A 20,877-nucleotide genomic window follows, 5' to 3' on the forward strand; every position below is an offset into this window, starting at 1 on the left:
AAGAGAAATAATTAAGGAAAAACTCTAGCCAAGGGTACACTTCAGAAATGGTTCAGGCACTGATCATTGATTCACAGATAATTCCACATTTATTAATAGATTAGTTATAGTTGTCATGCACGCGATAAACAACCAACCTTTCCTTAATTTCTCGATAGTTAAGGTACGACCGTTAACTATTTCTCTAACCCAAAAACAACCCTAGGTACGACCGTAGGATTTAATTTCTAGATTGCATTAATAATTAGAAAGGCCCAATCCTAACTAACAAACACGCTACGAGGGTTTGTTTAAATTAGATCGTATGCTCCCCTGACATAAATCCAATTACGCCAGTTGCTACTAAGATAGAGATAACGAACAATTACGCATTCAATTACCTCTATTTAGCAAAATAGCCTATATGAATAATTAATTATTGCGCACTAATCAATCATACACAAGAGCTATAACAGTTAAAAGCAGGAAACATATGAATACCAATAAATGGAGGAAACAATTAAAATAAATTCGATCTCACAGTAATTGTTGAACCAAGTCTTCAGTTGTCCCCTTGACTAGAATTAAGAGGTTAGTCCTCCATTAATGGAGAACAACCATGCGAAAGAGCTAAGAAAAGAAAAACTAAAACTATTGATTCCTCCCCAGTTCTCTGTACGTTTCCCCCTTTTTAAAGCCAAAAGGAAGTCTAATGCTATCTCTAGTGGTCCCCACACCTAATTCAAAGTCTTGTACGTTTCTTTTCCTAGAGTCCAAATGACTCATGCTTCTTATCCGTGGTCCCCGCACATGTGGACAAAGCCTCCAAAGTACTTGTTGTTCCAAGTCTCTCTACGTTGCTTTCTTTGAAGCCCAAATGACCAAATGCCTTTCACTAGCTTGTGGTCCCTCACCAATTCAAGGGCCCAAGGATTGAAGCCCTTAGAAGTCTCCATATTTTTCACGAAATCCCTCCTTTTTGGTAGTTTTCTGCTTCATTCCTGAAATTGATTCCAAATACCAAATATGAGTAAATATCAGCAATTAACACAATATTTGTCAGGGATAGAAGGGAAAATTAATAATAAAAATACTAACAAATTATACCCTATCAGAGAACCTTGGAAAAAGCATAATAGCTACAAACAGAAAATGTACCAAATTGAAGCCAATTTTATTGCTAATCTTTCCTTATTGCCACTTCAGTCGGGAGGCCAGGAGTTAGAGGTCCAATTTTCTATTGATTAGCCATACATAAAAAGGTAATCCTATGAACAAGTATCATTCACTAATCAATTTTATTATGGGCAAGAAGCAAAGAACAAGATGGCTATATGAAAGTGGTCATCATGCAAGCATAGAGGTAGAACAAAAGAAGAAAGGAAAAAAAAAAGGGCAAATTGCATATAATCTTCTTGCGGTTGTATTTATTGCCACATGACCTCCATAACATTTTAAAATATCCCCTTCACTCTCCTTCACTCTCCTATGGTATTATGTAAAGTTCAAACTTGATGAAAAATAGCATATATAGCATTCTTAATTGAAATACTAATAGTGCCCTTACTTAAATGCTAAATCAATTGAAGGTTTAACTACCTTATATAAAAGTATAAGAGATTACGTGGATAACTACAAAAATCATATGAAGTAAAGCGGATATTTGTATAAACTATAAGGGGGTTACATAGAGATTAAAATTTTATCCCACGTGCTTTTAGAGCATGTTTGGTATAAACACCATAACTAATTGTATATTTCGACCATTTTTCACTTTACAAAAAATCATAAGGGGATTATGTGACTATTTTGAAACTGTAGGGAGATTATTTGACATTATATAAAACTATAGGGGGTTATAAGTAATTTACCCAAAAAAGGAATATTGCTTACCAATTTTCAATTTTGTAAGTTGCCACTTCTCCAGTTCCTATGTGGATCTATTTTCGTCATCTTTTCCACAGCTTATATGACTCTTCAACAATCCGTATCAACAATCTTGGTTTTCTATTTGAGAATATGAGACTTTAACATTGCTTATCCGAAGCAATATCTCATAAGAGCAGCTTTCCAAGTAATCCATCAAAGATCAAAGAATTATATTGTTGATGAAAAATCCCAATGGTGATTGTGGTGGTTTTGCCCATGTATCTCCACAATCTTTGGTCATCGGTAACCCACCTAAGGCCAAGTTCCCTCCACACAAATCATTTCCAAATGCATCGAGATGCCTTCTTCGAGGAAAGGGTCCAACTAGATGATCTTCTGAAAGGTTAAGAACTCAAGAAATAACAGATTCAGAAGCTCCAGAGGAATGGTTCTTTCAAGTTGATTCAGGTGAGGTCTAGAGACTCAAACGTATTCAGATTCCCTAAGTCATACCTGAGGAATACAACCATTGAGGTTGTTATGAGAGAGGTCAAGTACTCCATTTAAATGGTACTTTCATAATCCATTTATTCAAAAAGAAAATGGCCTTTATTTGATTTTTTTAACAACTGAGCCGTATTACAGGTTTAAATTTACAGGTCCCATGTCAATTGGATTTTTTTTCCTCCTTTTCTAGGTTTAAATAATTACGTGATTTGAAACAATTTTTACTAGTTAATTGAAAAACTTGCATCTATTCAAAAGAAAGAAAAAACCCAAGAAGGACAAAACTTTTAGGGTTAGTTCCGCTTTGTACTCTTCGACTATATTTGCATTCTCACTTTGGTCTCAAAACTTCAAAACTGCTGTACTTCAGTCCCTCCCTACAAGAGAAGTGACCATTTACTACGATATCTTCAATTACAAGCCTATATTTGTAGCCTATAATGATGAATAAGCTACACGATATCTTCAATTACAAGCCTATATTTGTAGCCTATAATGATGAATAAGCTACAGAGCAAGTTTCGTAGCCAATCGTATAGTTTTTTGCTACAAAGCCTTCAAATCGATGCAATTTTAGTCACAATTGAAAATGAAGCATCCTACTTTTCCATCTTAACAATCTCCAATTGAAGGGAATGTATATTTGCAATCTTTGTCCGAATTACATTAAAGTGATCACTCTTTTGAAGGGCAACGTTGTGTTAACCATTTTTCTTTTTTCACCTATTACAATCAGTTAGTCTAAGGGAAACAAGGATTAGTCTAGAAAGGGTAGCTTCCGGATCCAGTATTTTCCTCCCAATGCAATAACCCAAGGCATTCCATGGAAGACTCATGAGTCCAACCTCTACTCAACATTGTTGAAATTCCTGAAAAACTTAACTTAAGGCCCAAGTGACAAAAGTATGATTTCGTAAATGAGAATATGGAAGGCAGCATTTATGAAAGGCCCGAGTCTTAAGGCCCAACAGACGTTCGTAATATAGGCCTTGTTTGGAACCCAAGTTTTTTGTCAAGTTTTTTTGCTACAAGTTTTTTAAAAACTTTAATTACAATAATTTCAAAAAATTTCTCAAAATTTTTAAATTATACACTTCAAAATATTAAAAAATCTATACATTTCAAAAAAATTTTAAAAAATTTCTACAGTAAGTTATAGTAAAGTTTTAGACAAACTTCCAAAAAAACTCACCTCGTAATATTGCTTTTCATTGAAAAACCATTTTCCTTAGGAAATGGTTCAACGTCCGTATAATATTGGTTAGGCAGAAAATGGAAATGTAATTTTGTATTTATTCAACATATTAGTTTCTACATATTATTCTAACATATGTTGATTTCGCAATCTATAGGAATTCACCCCATAGGATGATCTGTGATAGATTTCTGAGAATGCAACTAAAAGTGGTGTAATTGGCAAAGTAAATTACCCTAAAATATTTCCCTCAATTTAATTGTGGAAGATACTTGATGATTCAATGAATTTAAATTCCACAATGTTAACAATTTGTTAAATTCCATACGAAAAGTTTATCACCCAACGAAGTTCAGGAATCAGTTAATTTAATAGAATCACACTAGATTAAAAGCTATTATGATTGAGGAAAAAATAAAGAAGGAGGATACTATTATAATTGGTGATTATTTGACAATATGGGTAGAAAAAGAATACACTGCTTCCCAGGTATGCAAATTGTTGCATTGCCCTTCTTAAGTTCGTATGTGGATCCATTTCATCCGTCGCCTTCGCGGTTTGAACGACTCTTCGACAATCAATACAAACCATCTTGGTTTTTCAGTCAAGAAAATGAGACCTCCCATAACTAATCCGAGCGCTAATCCACAACCATATCCCAGGAGAATAGCTTTCCAAGTGAACCCATCAAAGAATTCAGAATCATCATATTGTTGTTCAGCTTCCCATGGCGTGGCTGGTGGTGGTGCCTCTGTATCTCCACAATCTTTGGCCAGTGGAAATCCACACAAGTCCAAGTTCCCTTTGTATGAATCATCTCCAAATGTATCAAAGTGCCTTCCTCGTGGAATGGGTCCGACTAGATGATTTTTAGAAAAGTTTAAGAACCCAAGAGAATCCAGATTCACTAGCTCCCTCGGAATGGTTCCTTCAAGTCGGTTCCAAGAGAGGTCCAGAGATTCAAGCATACTCAAATTCCCTAATGCCTTAGGAATTGGACCACTGAAGTTATTATGAGAGAGAGTGAGTAACTGAAGAGAATGAAGGGATCCAATAATCTCGGGAATTTGTCCTTCAAATCTGTTACTTCAGAAGTCAATGGCTGTTTGAGCTATTAGGACTCTTTCAAGACTATACTCTCCCCCTTTGATAAATAATTCCACAGAATGGATGTAATAATCATAAATGAAAGTTGACTTCATATACTGGAATTCCTTTTGGTCATCCTCTGAACTTTTCATAGCTGCGAAGTTGTTGAGGATTTCCGTAGGTAGAGCACCAGTGAGCTCGTTATGGGATGCATCAATAATTCTCAACAGAGGAAATGGACTTTTCGTCTGACAATTGCCAATTACTCCGTGAAATCGATTAGATCTCAATATTAGGACCCCCAAATTAGAAAGAGTTTCCAACCAAACTGGAAATTTATCATCTATCTTGTTGTTCCCTAAATCAAGGAGTTCCAGACGTTCACAATGAGCTAAAGATCGTGGCACTGGCCCTTGCAATTGATTGTCATTCAACACAAGGAACCGCAAAGAGTTTCCTTTTGAAAATGTTGTGGGAATGGTGCCAAAAAGCCTATTATTTCCCAAATCCATAATTTCTAGATACTGGCTGGAGTTTCCCAAGCATTGAGGAATTAGGCCAGACAAATTGTTATTTGACAAATCAAGAATCCTAAGAATACTTGCGTTACAGATAGAAGAAGGCATTGGGCCCTGAAGTGAGTTGGAACTCACATCTAGATACTCCAAAGATGGAGTAATAGGAAGTTGGTCTATGGTACCGGCCAAAAAGTTATGTGAAAGGTTCAAGGATAACAACTGATCCAAAGTCTTAGACATGAACCAGCTTGGGACTTCGCCATGAATCATGTTATTTGAGAGGTCCAGAAAACCTAAACTCTCTGAATTTCTAAGAAACTCTGGAAATTCTTTTATCTGGCAAGAAGACAATTTCAATTGCGTGAAATCTGGATAGGAAATGCTTACATTGTTTGTAGTGTTCCATGGTGCTTCACTGTTAAAAGCATTGTTTTGAAGCTTATTGGAGTCCACAAACAAGTCTTGCCCTACCCCCGTAAAAAGGTTAGATGAAAGGTCAAGGTAAGATAGGGTCGGAATGGTAAAAATTGATGGAGGAATTGAACCGCTTAGTTGATTACTGGAAAGATCTAAAATGCCAAGATGCGTAAGGTTGAGAAGTGAGTTAGGAATGTTTCCGGACAATAAATTGTGACCAAGTGACAAACTACTTATCTTTTGTGAAATGGAAAATTTATCTGGAATTTTACCTCGAAGATGGTTATTGTCCAGATACAATTCAGTAAGCTGTGTAAGGTTGCCAGTTGATTCAGGAATGACACCAAAAATTTGACAATAACTTAGATCCAAAGAATTTAAGGACCCTATGCACCCAATTAAATCTGGCAACGCAGCGGAGAAATTTGTACGCGATAGGTCCAACAGCCTCAGAGAATTTAATATGCTGCAGTTCAACTTCGGTAAACTAACTGTAAGATTCTCGTTGTCACCCAACAATAGAACTCGCATATTCTGCAGATGAAAAACATTACTCTGTAAGTTACCTCTTATTCCAGTATCTCTGAGGTCTAGATACGTCAAAGATGAAGAAAAATTAACCCTCAACTCGGATGAGATGCTCACGAACGAAAACGACAGCTCTCTTAAATGGGTTAAGTTTTGAAGCATCGCTTCAAAATTGTTAGGTTCATAGCTTAGAAACTCATTGACAGAGAGATCAAGTGAAACTAGATTGGATAGGTGTGATATTTCTGAAGCAACTTCACCTTCGAATTTTGAATATGAGAGATTGAGGTGGGTTAAATTTTTTAGCGAGGCAAACCGGTATGAAATCCGTGAACCGATGAAATTGTTAAAAGCAAGGTTGAGGCGGCGGAGATGAGAAAGATGAAAAAGGGTAGTGTTTGGATGGATGACTCCTTGAAGCTGGCCGCAACTCAGATCCAGCCCAATTACACGACCGGTGAGGTTGTGGCATATCACGCCGTCCCAATTGCAACAATCTGTATCTGCTTTCCAATGTGTTGTCTTTGGATATGAATGCTGACCCGATTCACCACAATATGGAGAAGCATAAGTTCATACGCTAAACATTTCTTTGAATTGAAGCAGTGCAACAGCATCATCATGACGGCACAAATGATCTCCCAAGAAAGTGAAACTGATCACTTCTTCAGGTTGCAATAGAAAGGAGAAAAGTAGAGCACTGAAAAATGTTATTTGTCTCTTCATTCTTGCTTGATAAATTTATGATCAGCATAACGGTTTCTATAAAGGTGTGGAGGAGGTCTTATTTAAAGAAAGTTGTAAGAGGTTTTTCTTATAGGTAGAGCCAGGTGATAGTTGAAGTACGTGAAAAAAGAATCCAAAGCTTGAAAAGTAAAATTTTAACTTTTAATTTTAATTCTACTGTCTATTATTACGTGTGCAACAACGTACGCAAATGATGAGCAACAAATTGCATCACTTTTTAAACCCAACTAGTTGATGAAATGCCGCAATTATCTAATCAAATTGGTACAAAGATCGTAACAAATACATTTTTTGGATGCCACCAATTTTTTTCTACAAGGTATATGATTTCCATGTTTTCAGTTTATTTCGAGAATAGATTTAGGTTCGTAAACAACTTGAGTTAAACAAAATGCATTGGGGTCAATTCACGCTTGTAAGCACAAATACAATGTTCCTGCTTCCTAATGCCACATATAAATCTCAAGAACAATATTGTCTAATTTTCTTCAATATTTTCTTCAACATTGTCATGCCATCATCAAGCCAGTCAAGAACGTATTCTTATTTTATTTTGGCAGTTAAAAATAAATTCTGCTCAAGCTGTTCATTTGGCGAAGGCTGGATTTATTGATCATGAAAATGCTGCGAAGTCCCTCATCAAACATTTACCTTGACCTTCCTTAAAAAAGAAGAAAAAGAAAGACATTTACCTACGCCTGTATCAAACCTCTAATCGCTTTTGTGTACATCTTATAGGAAAGGTATTTCTATTTTATGCCCCAAACGCACAGAATAATAATGTTAGAATCTTAAAGTGGGGTTTACTCCCTCTTTTTTAGAACAAAGTATCATAAAAGCCTTGCAAGAATATACACGCTTATGAATGTACGCTTGTAACTTGTTCGAATTAAGTCTTGTGTGAGATTTTTATGTTCTTTAGTCGTTCCACTGTCTTCAACTCTTAAAAGATGAGTTTCATGCTTTTTGCTTAACAACCATTATTTTGTCCGCATCCTAAAAACAAGGTATGTAGTACATACTTGGACTGGGCATGGCCCCGGTTCTGGTTTTTCAAAGAGGTAGAACTAGAACCGCACCATATAAGATGGTTCTGATTCTGGTTTCAGAACCGCCGGTTCTGGTTCGTCAAAGAGATACTGGTTTCGGTTCCGATTCTGGTTCCAGTTCTGGTTCCTTATAGTTCTGATTTCGATTCCTTGTGGTTCTGGTTCTGATTCCGTATAATTGTGTACAATTTTATTTAATTTTTTATCCTTATCAATTTTACTACGAATATAACAATATATTTAAAATTTTAAATAGAATGTAAAAGATAAATACAAAATAAAGATCATATTTTAATTTTATTATTATTCAACAAAGTACAAAGTAATAAATAGATAATACAAATTTTATGAAAAATACGTTACATTGTCAAATTAAAAAATACATTACACTATCAAATGGTAATCATTTTAAATGGAAAAGAAAATACTTGATTTTTTCATTGAAATTGAGATGAAATATCAAAACAAACATTAATTATTTAATCATCTTCATTGCTTGCGACGGCACTAGAATCAGTTGTATAATTGAATTCTTCTTTTTCATCTTTTTCCATTTCTTGTTGTCTATATTCTGCTCTAGTCCAATCATCCACGCATGTTTGAATTTCTAGTGATTCTGGGCTTAATCTCGATCTTGTCTCATCCAAAATGCTTCCACCGGCACTAAAAGCTTGTTCCACTACTACTGTTGATTCTGGAGTTGCTAAAATTTGCCTAGCAATAAGGGAGAGGATAGGATAATTTTCTAATTTTCGCTTCCACCAGTCAAGGACTTTAAACTGTTTAGTTAAGCGACTATCATCATGCTCAAACTTGGTAGTTAGATATGATTCAAGTTCCGTATTAGTATTAAGTGAAACCTTTTGTTATTTCGACCTTTCAAGAAGTATTCTATCACCAATTTTGACAGCCCTTTTAAGACTATTATCAGTGTACTAGAGGGTTTCAAAATATTAGTAGGAAATCGATCACCATAAGTAATAAAAAATTCATTATATTAATTGTTTTAATTTTTTTTAACGGTTCTGGAACCGGCGGTTCTGGTTCTGGTTCTATTTTTTAGAGAACCAGAACCGGAACCTTTATCCAAGGTTCTACCACGGCTCTGGTTCCACGGTTCTGGTTCCGGTTCCGGTCCAGTTCCAAACGGTATGTTCCGGTCCGGTTCCCGGTTTCAAATGAAACCATGGCCATGCCTACCTGGACATGGAGTTTAAATGGATATTTTATATATCAGTATATTCCACATTTCATACTCTTTTTTTTTTTTTTGGATTTATGGAAAGACTTCAAATCTTATAAAAAGAGGTGCGAAAAACAAAAAGGAAAGAAAGACTTGAGAGTTAAACTAAAAGCCTCGCGATCAAATGATTACTTTTGGAGTGTTTTTTAAAAACTAGTTTTTCAAATACAAAATTTTTTTTTAAAAAGTACTCTAAAAGATAATCTAAAAATTAGTTTAAATTTTTTAAAATTTTAAAAAATATCTCAAAATATATTCTAGAAACTCTTCTACTCTTAAATATCTCAAAATATTTTCTAAAAATATTCCAAAATATACTCTAAAAACTCTACTACAGCAAAGTTTTTCAAAAACACCTTAAAAAACAGTTAATCCAAATGGAGCAGAGTGTTGAGGATCATATTTTATACCTCACACGTACTTATGAAAATTTTCTATGTAAATATGTGTTTTGAATCTAATTTCAAGTGGATGTTATTGAATAATAAGGGGATAGTGTGATAAAATGCGACAACCACAGGGGGTTAAAATAGTAATTTAATTTTTTTTCTTTTTTGGTTAAAGAAAATTTTTGTATGATGGTTACTATGTATTGGACGGAATATCCATTGGAGAAGGAGGATTTTAGGAATTGAAATTCAGAGTTTGCCTCCACACCAGAGGAAGACTACAGTTCGTCAAAATTCTTTTTGTGCCCACAACTATGACTACGCGTCCAGTTCATCATAGACCTGACACATCACGTTTTCTCCGGTCAAAAAACAATTAAGGTTTCCCCAGGACGTACTAATTTGTAGCCCACTACCCGAACAAGATAAGAGCAGTGCATGAATTAGTGTGAATTCTCTAAGGGGCCTCTCTTCTTTAACCTTCGACTCCACAGAACAGAGCTCCAGTGTGAATAACTATAAGGCTGTTGACTTCAACGCACGTTTAAAAGCATTGGTGACCTCCATGAAAAATTATACTGCCTCTGCCAATGCTGGTCCATGAAAAATATGCATGTAACTATTACAATGATGTGGAATAAACTAATTATTTAAGCTTTACAATTAACATCAGCGCTACAATAAGCAGTTGATATGGTGTCTGATAGACCTCGATTATCAGCCATTTCTGAGATAATTTCTAAACATGTTTCTCAATTACCTTTTTGTCTCAAATATGTCATTAGCATAAAACTTATTATAGTAATAAAATTTTCCAAAGCAGACTAGTAATGGAGGACGTGAATATGATGCTTTTAGATTTTGTCCCTTTAAAATTTTTAGAAAATCAATTATTTTGAAGGAATAAATGTAATTGAGACAAAAAAATATATGATACTTAATATTTATATTATTTTATATTTTTTCTGAACTTAGTTTGCCCCAACCAATACAAATGCACAAGCAATAAATCATTCTTTGTTCCAAGAGCACTTTTATTTTGTAACAGTATCAATATTTTTGTCTTTTAATTAAATTTAGATTACCTAAATTTTTTATGCCATTTGAGTTTGAATAATTTGTTGCTCCCCTTTAAATCATTCTATGAATTGTTTATTAGTTTTAGTGAGATTTTCTAATAAGTATTTTTTTTTTGCTAAAGGTGGATTGTAAAATGATATATAGTGCTATTATAACAGTATCTAAATATATTGAAATTCCATTGTTCAAATTTAAATAGCTTAACTTTGAAGAGAAATATTTTGATTTGGTGAAACTTGTTCGTATTTCTTACTAATGATATGTTTTATGATTATAGAGTTTATATGATTAAAACTTGCAAGATGTTAAGATTATTTATTATATAATAGTCAAACTCAACTTGGATATATTTTTATTCACCTTTCAAGTACTCATTGAAATTGATATTTTATAAAAAAAAAAATTCTTGGCTTAATTCACCATAACTCAAAGGGATGTTTCAACTTTTTAATTATTATTATGATTGGCATTGATGAATATAATATTCATTAATTGTAGTTTAATAATGTTAGCTGTTATAAGAATATGATTGATAAAGTTCATTAGATTTAATCTTTATTGCAATCTAAATAAATAAATTCCCAACATAAAACTCTTTGCCTACCTTGGCTCTCCATTTCCAATTATATTTTGTATTAACCCTTTTTTTTTACTCAATACTAATATATGCATATTAAAAAGGTACTCTTAAGGTTTAATTCACTTGTATCCAAAAAATAAAAGATTCATGATACTTTTTAAGAGATTCATCGTACCAATTTGTTATGTTTTGTTTCATGTTTGAAGTACTTTTTAACTTGGATTTTGTAAATAAAATTTGTTCTTCTTTCTTTTGGTAAATAAAAAAGTAAGGAATCTTTCATTTTGTAACTGCTAGCATGTTTGATATTATTTATTAATGATAAAATGAAAGCAATTTGTCCATTTATTAGAGAGGAGTGTAATTTTGGCATCACAAAAACTAATATCATTATTTGCTTACAGTATTAACCACTAAGATTCACCATATTTTTTATAATTTATAAATAAAATTTGTTCTTCTTTTTTCGATTTAATTCACTATAACTCAAGGGAATGTTTTTCATTCTTGTAATTGTTGGCATAATTGATATTAATTATTGATGAAATGCAATGAATTGGTTATTCTTGTTCTGGTTTAATTCACCAAAATCACCATAATACAAGGAATGTTTATTTGTAACCATTAGCATAATTCTTATTAATTATTATTAAGGAAATGCAATGTAATCCATCCATTTATTAGTGTAAAGGAGAATATATATGTATCATAAAAACTATGATTAGTTTTTACTTACACCCGTATTAAAGACTTATCGTGCTTTTTATAGAGTAATAATAATCAAATTCTGCAAACACAGCTAGTGCTCTCTCGTCTTCAGGTCTAGTCAAGAAAAAGACTTACTGCTTTCACTTTCTACGAAGCTTGGTGAAGACTGGACCTTCAGATTATGAAGATTCCGCTCAAGTCATCCAACGTGTTCTTTTACAAAAGTATTGGCATGATTCATGAAAAGTCACTCCACTAATTTCCGTTCACTGCCATCAGCCATTCATTTTTTGGGATAAAAAGATCGAAGTGTGAACGTTCATTTGTGGGTGGATCTCAAGAGCCAAAAAATAGATAGGGATTTATGGAATCCGCTCAACATAACATTTACAAACTTTTTAATTTTTTTTTAAATAAGATTTCAAATTTCAAATATTATTGATTAAAAAGCTTAAAATTGGTAACATGAAATGGAGGAAATACTGTTCATTGTAATGTTTTCTTTTCTTTTTTTTTTAAAAAGATCCAATATGATATTGTTTGAAGGCGTGAATCTTGCAATAGCATAAATCTCAACCTTCAATTGTGAGGCATTTGAAGGCGCAACTAGTTTTCACTAGTGGATTCAATTTTTTTTTTTTTACTACTTTACACTATTCCTCAATAACCTCAGTCTCTATCAAATATAGAAAAAAGAGAAAGCAAGTTATTTTTTCTCCCCCATTTTCAAGCTCCAGTTCTTGCGATATCTCCTATTATGTAGGAAATTTCTGTACAAATTTTTTTTTTTTTTTAAATCCTAGTCATTAGTTACTAAACTTATTTTTGTTCACCCGTAGGGATTGTATTGCAAGAAAACTTAAAAAGATCTCTTTCTATTTCTATGTACAAGGGATACAATTATTTCTTTGTGCAGAGGGTTATCTCACTGACAGGTGCCGAAACTGTGCAATAATAATAAAAATATCAAACTACCAGTAAAAGCAGTCAATAATCAATTCTAGGTACTGAAGTAGGGACTCTAGGTGTGCAATGGGTTACTTGATTCACCATGTTCTCGAAGAGTTTGCTTAATTCGATATACCAGAATTAATTAATTGACAAACTTTACTAACAAGTAGACAGTGGCAAGCAGGGTCGTCTCCTCAGGGACTGGAGATATTTGTCTCTCTGAAATTCCAATTGGTAAAGGGGGATTTTATCGGAATGAAACTAAAAACAATTAAGTAATTCAACTCAAAATAAATAATTAACTAGCACGAATATAGGCAGGAATTAAATCAAGAATAGATAAATTCTAGCCAAGGATACAACTACTCAGACACAGTCCACTTACCCCATCATTGATGCAAGGGAGGTTCACTTAATTTATTAATAGGCTAGTTATAGTTGCCGACGAACTCTAACGACCAATTTTTCCTTAATTTATTGATAACCAAAGTATGACCATTGATTACCCCTAACCAGAAAATACTCCTAGGTACGACCGTAGGAATTAATTTCTCAATTGCATTAAGAACTAGAAAAACCTAACACCAATCAATAACACGCTACGAGAATTATTTAAATTAGATTGCACGTTCCCCTAGTGTGTAAACACGCCAGTTGCCACTAATATTAATCAACCAAACAATTACGAATTTAATTGACTAATTTGGCAGGAGATTAATAAGTCGCATTGAACATCGGGTCCTTGACATCCAATTAACAAAATAATCCCAAGGAAATTCAAGTAGACAACGTGCAAATATTAACAAATTAATGAACGCATGAAAACTAATTAGATCTCACAAATATTTGGGATTGCGCCGTTGAGTTGATCCTTGACTAGGTGAAGAGATTAGCCACGCCGCATAAATAAATCTCCACACAAATTAATTGAACTCATGAGCGTCAAACCGTTTTTCACTAATTAATCAAGGAATAAAAGGTGTTTCTCCCGTTGGGAATTTTGTCAAACAGTCGGCGCGCACGAAAGGAAAAGGGAAGAAAACTAAACTATTGCTAAAAGCTAAGCATCACTAGCCTCTGTATATTTGTCTCTTAAAAGCAAAATGACTCCATAATGCTCTCTGTGTCCCCAGCGAATTGGGAGTCCAAGTACAAAAACTGAGGCTCTCTGTCGAATTTTTCTCTTTTGTTTCCTATTGCTAATCAAAGACTCCCATGCTCTGACCATTCCTAATCAGCAAAAGGAAATGCACTCCCTCTGCCCCACTCTATGGGCCAGGTTTTTGAAGCTCTTTGGAGTCTCCCACTGTGGAGCAATTTTCTCTAACAGGTCCCCTTTTTAGCACTTTTCAGTCCCCTTCTGGAAGATAGGCCTAAATGTCAAATATAAGTATATATTAACAATTTAAAACAATATTTGACGGAGACAAAGGAGAAAAGTAATAATAAAAATACTAACAATTAATACCCTATCACTTACTTTCTAAACTTCCTTTCTTACAATTTCACTAGAAAAGGTACAACAATACCACTGTACCACCCTACAATTAATTTTTTTTTTTAAAAAAAAATCTATGCTTTTTTTTTATTTGGGTAAGCAAAATCTATGATCATTTGTACCTACAACTGGCTCATTCTTAGATTTTTGTTCCTGCCACTGTTAGTTGTTGTAAAATTTAATTGATTTCTTAAAAACAGCCAACACAGAAGATAACATCCATAACCGAGTGTACTTATGAATATGATCTTAAAATTTCAAATCAATGAAATTTGTAAAGCTTAAAATTGGTAACAAGAATTTTTTTTTTATAAAAAAAAGAACTGTTTACTGGCATTTTATTCTTTTTGCATTTCAGAGTTGCAATCATATTTTCTCATTGCTGTAATGTCATAATTTGATTGTTTTTTCTTTTCAAAATTCAACATGATTTTTGTTTTCTTGAAGGCCTGATCCTTGCAAAATTGAATGTCAACCTTCACTCGTGAAGGGATGCATTTGAAAACACGATGAGTTTGTAGTCTTTTGATGGATCATTCTTGTAACGCACATTGGACAACTTTCAATACACAAACCATTGAAATGTCTTTTGCTTTCAATTATAAAGCTGCAGATAAAATCGCAAGGAGCCATAATCACTCGACACTCTGAGGCTCGAAAACCACAAGTAACTATTACAGCCTAAAAAACACAACACGTACAACTGGAAATGAACCGAATCTTTTCCTTATTTCCACTCCATGGATAGACCTGGGCATTACAAGTCAAGCTTTTCAGATTAGCCATACGAAAAAATTATCATCCAACGAAGTTCAGTAATCAGTTAATTTAATAGAATCACAATAGCTTAAAAGCTATTATGATTGATGAAGAAATAAAGAAGAAGGATAATGTTATAATTGGTAATTATGCAAAGGCAATAACATTATTGGACAATAGGGGTAGAAAAAGAATACCTGCTTACCATTTATTGCATTGCCCTTCTTAAATTCGTATGTGGATCCATTTCCTCGGTCGCCTTCGCGGTTTGAACGACTCTTCGACAATCAGTACAAACCATCTTGGTTTTCCAGTTGAGAAAATGAGACCTCCCATAACTAATCCGAGCGCTAATCCACAACCATATCCCAGGAGAACAGCTTTCCAAGTGAACCCATCAAAGAATTCAGAATCATCATATTGTTGTTCGACTTCCAATGGCGTGGCTGGTGGTGGTGCCTTTGTATCTCCACAATCTTTAGTCAGTGGAAATCCACACAAGTCCAAATTCCCTCTGTATGAATCATCTCCAAATGTATCAAAGTGCCTTCCTCGTGGAATGGGTCCAACGAGACGATTTTCAGATAGGTTTAAGAATCCAAGAAAATCTAAATTCAGTAGCTCCCTAGGAATGGTTCCTTCAAGTTGGTTCCACGAGAGGTCCAGAGATTCAAGCATACTCAAATTCCCTAATGCCTTAGGAATTGGACCACTGAAGTTATTATGAGACAGTGTGAGTAATTGAAGAGAATGAAGGGATCCGATAATCTTTGGAATTTGTCCTTTGAATCTGTTGCTTGAGAAGTCAATGGCTGTTTGAGCTATTAGGACTCTTTCAAGACTATACTCTGCCCCTTTGATAAATAATTCCACAGAATGGATGTAATAATAAACTCTAATGGCAAGTCCTCTCATATACCCGGCTTCCTTTAGGCGAGGCTTTGAACTTTTCATGGCTTTGAAATTGCTGAGAATGTCTTTAGGTAGTGCACCAGTGAGCTCGTTGTGGGATGCATCAATAATTCTCAGCTGAGGAAATGGACTTTTAGTTTGACAATTGCCAATTGCTCCGTGAAATCGATTAGATCTCAGTATTAGGCATGGTTCAAAGTCACGGTCGCGGTTGTGGTCGCGGCCCGGAACGTTCCACATCGGTCTCGGCATATCGGTCGCGGTCTCGGTGAGACGCAAATTTTAAAGTATTTAATATTCTAAAAATTGTTAATAATATAAAAAAGTATGCTAAATAAAAATAATTAAAAAATAGTAAAAGAAACGGCCAAGTCAATCCGTCACGGTGTGACTCGGCTGATTTCTCGTCTTGACTCGGGATAACTCGGAATGACTCGGTGTGACTCGCCGAGTCAATCCGTCACGGTGACGACTCGGCCGATTTCTCGGCGAGTCAAGTATTTTGGTATCGTTTCGTCACGGTATCGTATCGGTAGGGGCCGAGACGGTGACGACTCGGCCGAGTCGTCTCGGTCTCGGCCGAGACTTCGAACCATGGTATTAGGACCTCCAGATTAGAAAGAAATTCCAACCAAACTGGAAATTTATCATCTATCTCATTGTTCCCTAAATCAAGGAGTTCCAGATATTCACAATGAACTAAAGATCGTGACACTGGCCCGTGCAATTGATTGTCATTCAGCTTAAGAAACCGCAGAGAGTTGCCTTTTGAAAATGTTGTGGGAATGGTGCCAGAAAGCCTATTGTTTCCCAAATCCATAATGTCTAGATGCTGGCTGAAGTTTCCCAAGCATTGGGGAATTGGGCCGGACAAATTGTTAGTTGACAAATCAAGAATCTTAAGAAGACTTGCGTTACAGATAGAAGAAGGTATTGGGCCATGAAGTGAGTTGGAACTCACATCTAGGTACTCCAAAGATGGAGTCATAGGAAGTTGGTTTGTGGAACCGGTCAAAAAGTTATGTGAAAGGTTCAAGTATGACAAATAATCTGGATAGGAAATGTTCACGTTGTTTGTAGCGTTCCATGGTGCTTCATTTAGAAAAGGGCTCTTTTGAAACTGATTGAAGTCCACAAACAAGTCTTGCCCAATCCCAGTAAAATAATTTGATGAAAGGTCAAGGCTAAATAGGGTTGGAATAGTAAAAATTGATGGAGGAATTGAACCACTTAGTTGATTATTTTCCAACCGAATTCGTAATAGTAACCTACTTTTGAAATCTCTGATTTACCCCGTCATTTGATTCTTGGAGAGGTCTAAAAAGCTAAGATGTGTAAGGTTGAGAAGTGAGTTTGGAATGTTTCCGGACAATAAATTGTAACCAAATAACAGCCTACTTATCTTTTGTGAATTGGAAAATTTATCTGGAATTTTCCCTCTAAGATAGTTACCATCTAGAGACAATTCAGTAAGCTGTGTAAGGTTGCCAATTGATTCAGGAATGATACCAGAAATTTGACAAAATCCTAGATCCAAAGAATTTAAGAACCCTATGCACCCAATTAAATCCGGCAACGCAGCAGAGAAATTTGTATGTGATAGGTCCAACTGCCTCAGAGAATCAGAAATACTGCAGTTCAATTTCGGTAAACTAACAATAAGATTCTCATTGCCAGCTAACCGGAGAACCTGCATATTCGGCAGATGAAAAACATTATTTGGTAGATTACCTCTTATTCCAGTATTGCTGAGGTCTAGATATGTCAAAGATGAAGAAAAATTCACCCTTAACTCGGATGAGATGTTCACCAACCAAAGCGATAGCTCTCTTAAATGGGTTATGTTTTGAAGCATCGCTTCAAAATTGCTAGGTTCATATCTTAAAAACTTATTGAGAGAGAGATCAAGTGAATTTAGGTTGGATAGGTATGATAATTCTAAAGCAACTTTACCCTCGAAATATGATTGTGAGAGATCGAGGTGGGTCAAACTTTTTAGCGAGCCAAACCGGTGTGAAATCCGTGAACCGGTGAAATTGTTAAAAGCAAGGTTGAGGCGGCGGAGATGGGAAAGATGGAAAAGAGTAGTGTTTGGATGGATGACTCCCTGAAGCCGGCCGCAACTCAGATCCAGCCCAATTACACGACCAGTGAGGTTGTGGCATGTGACTCCGTCCCAATTGCAACAATCTGTATCTGCTTTCCAATGTGTTGTCTTTGGTCTCCAATCATCACAATTTGGAGAAGCATAAGTTGAAATGCTAAACATTCCTTTGAATTGAAGCAGTGCAACAGCATCATCATGACGGCACAAAAAGTAAAGCACCAAAAAACGTATGCAATGATGAGCAACAAATTGCATCACTTTTTAAACCCAATTAGTTGATGAGATGCTGCAATTATCTAATCAACTTGAGTTAAACAAAACGCATTGGGATTCAATGTTCCAATTTCCTAATGCCACATATAAATCTCAAGAACAATCTTGTAAATTTTCTTCAAGATTGTCATGCCATCATCAGGTCAATCAAGAACATATTGTTACTTTATCTAGGCAGTTAAAAATAAATTCTACTCAAGTTGTTCGCTTGGCGAAGGCTGGATTTATTGATCATGAAGATGCTTCAAAGTCACTTATCAAACATTTACCTTGAAAAAAAAAACATTTACCTAAACCTAAGGACGACCTGTGTCAAACCTCTTATCATTTCCTTCAAAAAAAAAAAAAAAACCTTATCAGTTTTGTGTACATCTTATAGGAAAGGTATTTCTATTTTGTGTCCTGAACGTACAGAATAATAGGCGGAACTAATTAATTTAGTCAACAAAATTATAAAATTTCTATCCAAAAGTTTACACAAATTAGGGGTGGAAATAATGTTAGAATTTTAAAGTGGGCTTACTTGTACATTTAGAACAAAGTGTTATAAAAGCCTTACAAGAACCTACAAACTTTTGAACGTATGCTTGTAGTTTGTTCGAATTAAGTCTCGTGTGAAATTTTAACGTTCTTTAGTCATTCCACTATGTTCAACTTTTGAAAGGTCAGTTTCATAGTTCGCTTAACAACCATTATTCTTTTCGTACCCTAAAAACAAGATATTTAGTCTGTACTTGGGGATGGAGTTTAAATGGATATTTTATATATCAGTATATTCTATATTTCGTAGTCTCTCTTTTTTTTTTTTTTTTTAAATTTATGGAGAGACTCCAAACCTTATAAGAAGAGGCCGGAAAAAAAAAATGGAAGAGGCCGGAAAGAAACACTTGGAGATTAAACTAAAAATGTCTTTCTATTTCACATTTTCTGAACAATGTTTTTCTATCAACCTTGAATCAAAATTACAAACTAGCAAGATATCAAAAACACTTTAAAGTTAAACTATAAAAAGTTAGTACAGGGATGGTTGTATATGTAGTTTGCAAATAATTCAAAAAACATATCTAATAGTATTAGAAAATAGGTCTGCAAGAAAGTTGTATGTTTTTCCTACGAATTTTGTATAAGCTTGTCTACTCAAGAGTAAATTCTATCCAAGTTGCTTACGAGTGTTTCGCTGTCAAGTTTCAACATCCTTGGATTATGAGGATACCTCCAAGTTAGTTATCTAACGCTTATTCCACAGACCTCAGAAAGTCTTGGCATGCTCAAGAAAAATTATGCGTTCTAACGTGCAAATTGGCATGAAATGTTCAACCCCCAAACCCCACCCCACCACAAAAAAAGAAAAGAGAAAAGAAAAAAGAGGTTTAAATTATTAGTTATCTCTAGCTCTGTGGTTCCGCATATTACCACATAATCCTCGAACATTTGAAAATATATACATAAGCCCCTTACAGTATTATGTAAAGTGACAAATTAGATGTGCTTCAAAAGGGATTGATGTTCTTTTTATATTTCCATGCTCAATGCGTCAGACTTTATATTTTCTTTTGCCAAGATAAGTTAGTATTAACTATTCTAGCTTTCATTTTCATTGGGTAGCATAGTGAATATTCTTTCCAAATAGCAAATAATTTTGTTATGCTATTTATTAGAAGTTGTAAGTTGAAGGATGAAAACTCATTCTTTTACAATATAGCCTGTCGTATTAGTTAATAGCACAATTCTGCTATCTGTTAGTACATATAGTCATTTCCTCTTACTAAGAAAAAAATTAGCATGAATTTTTAATACAATTCGTTAGTAAAGAAAGTTTAATTACAAAAAAATTTCCTATTTTAGTAATAAAATTTGATATTGGGTTTGACCAAACATCAAATTACAAATTTAACAATCCATTTTGAAAACCAAATTAATTTTTCCATAATTACTTTTATATTTAGACTAGTGAAAATATTACAAATTTCTAATTAAGATAATAAATTTAGCTATTTCATGTCTTATGTGGAAACATAAGATATAAATATTTTCAATGTAAATAATATCTTAGAATAGGACGAAATTTTCTATTATCAAATCTTAGTGTCATTTTTCTTTTAGAATTATTGGAGTTGAAAGAAAGAAAGAAAAAGGCCTAGGTGTTTCCATAGAAAAATTTTTAAAGAAAGACAAAAAAAAAGTTTTTTTTTTTGAAAGAAAAACCAAGGTTGAGCAACATGGTTAAAAAAAGCTAAAGTCAATTTTTGAAAATAACTTTATAAATGTGTCTGTTATCCAAAGATATATTTATGAAAATTTGAGAGAAAGGACAATGGAGAGGAGGCTACAAAATAACTTTAGAATTAGAATGCTATCCAAATGCTATGCCAATCGGGTATAAGAAGGATGTTACTTTCAAGTTTCAACCTCATTTCCTTGTTTGAGACACAGGATAAAATATCTTCTGATGGCTTGCCCAGCCTCATTTCCTTATTCG

General features: G+C 34.2%; 2 protein-coding genes across 2 annotated transcripts; both read right to left on the reverse strand.

Annotated features, from left to right (window-relative positions):
- Window positions 1-2,068: 2,068 nt before the first annotated feature.
- LOC113772390 (receptor-like protein 9DC3) lies at window positions 2,069-4,518 on the reverse strand. The gene is made up of 2 exons (XM_027316985.1): window positions 4,170-4,518; window positions 2,069-2,244 (listed from the first exon to the last, which is right to left on the reverse strand). The coding sequence occupies exons 1-2, from the start codon at window positions 4,516-4,518 to the stop codon at window positions 2,069-2,071; spliced, it is 525 nt and encodes a 174-aa protein (XP_027172786.1).
- A 120-nt stretch (window positions 4,519-4,638) lies between these two features.
- On the reverse strand, window positions 4,639-6,264 carry LOC113772400 (receptor-like protein 7). Its single transcript, XM_027316996.1, has one exon. The coding sequence runs from the start codon at window positions 6,262-6,264 to the stop codon at window positions 4,639-4,641; it is 1,626 nt and encodes a 541-aa protein (XP_027172797.1).
- Between the last annotated feature and the right edge of the window lie 14,613 nt (window positions 6,265-20,877).

Source organism: Coffea eugenioides, chromosome 1 (assembly GCF_003713205.1).
Source record: "Coffea eugenioides isolate CCC68of chromosome 1, Ceug_1.0, whole genome shotgun sequence".
NCBI classification, from domain to species: Eukaryota; Viridiplantae; Streptophyta; class Magnoliopsida; order Gentianales; family Rubiaceae; genus Coffea; species Coffea eugenioides.

Bases quoted from the DNA above. Each gene is read 5' to 3' on its own strand.
- LOC113772390 (XM_027316985.1), bottom strand. From the start codon at position 4,518: ATGCTTGAATCTCTGGACCTCTCTTGGAACCGACTTGAAGGAACCATT. The intron at 2,245-4,169 runs GTCTCATTTTCT...TTAACCTTTCAG, and splicing joins GCTCGGATTAGTTATGGGAG to AAGATCATCTAGTTGGACCC.
- LOC113772400 (XM_027316996.1), bottom strand. From the start codon at position 6,264: ATGCTTCAAAACTTAACCCATTTAAGAGAGCTGTCGTTTTCGTTCGTG.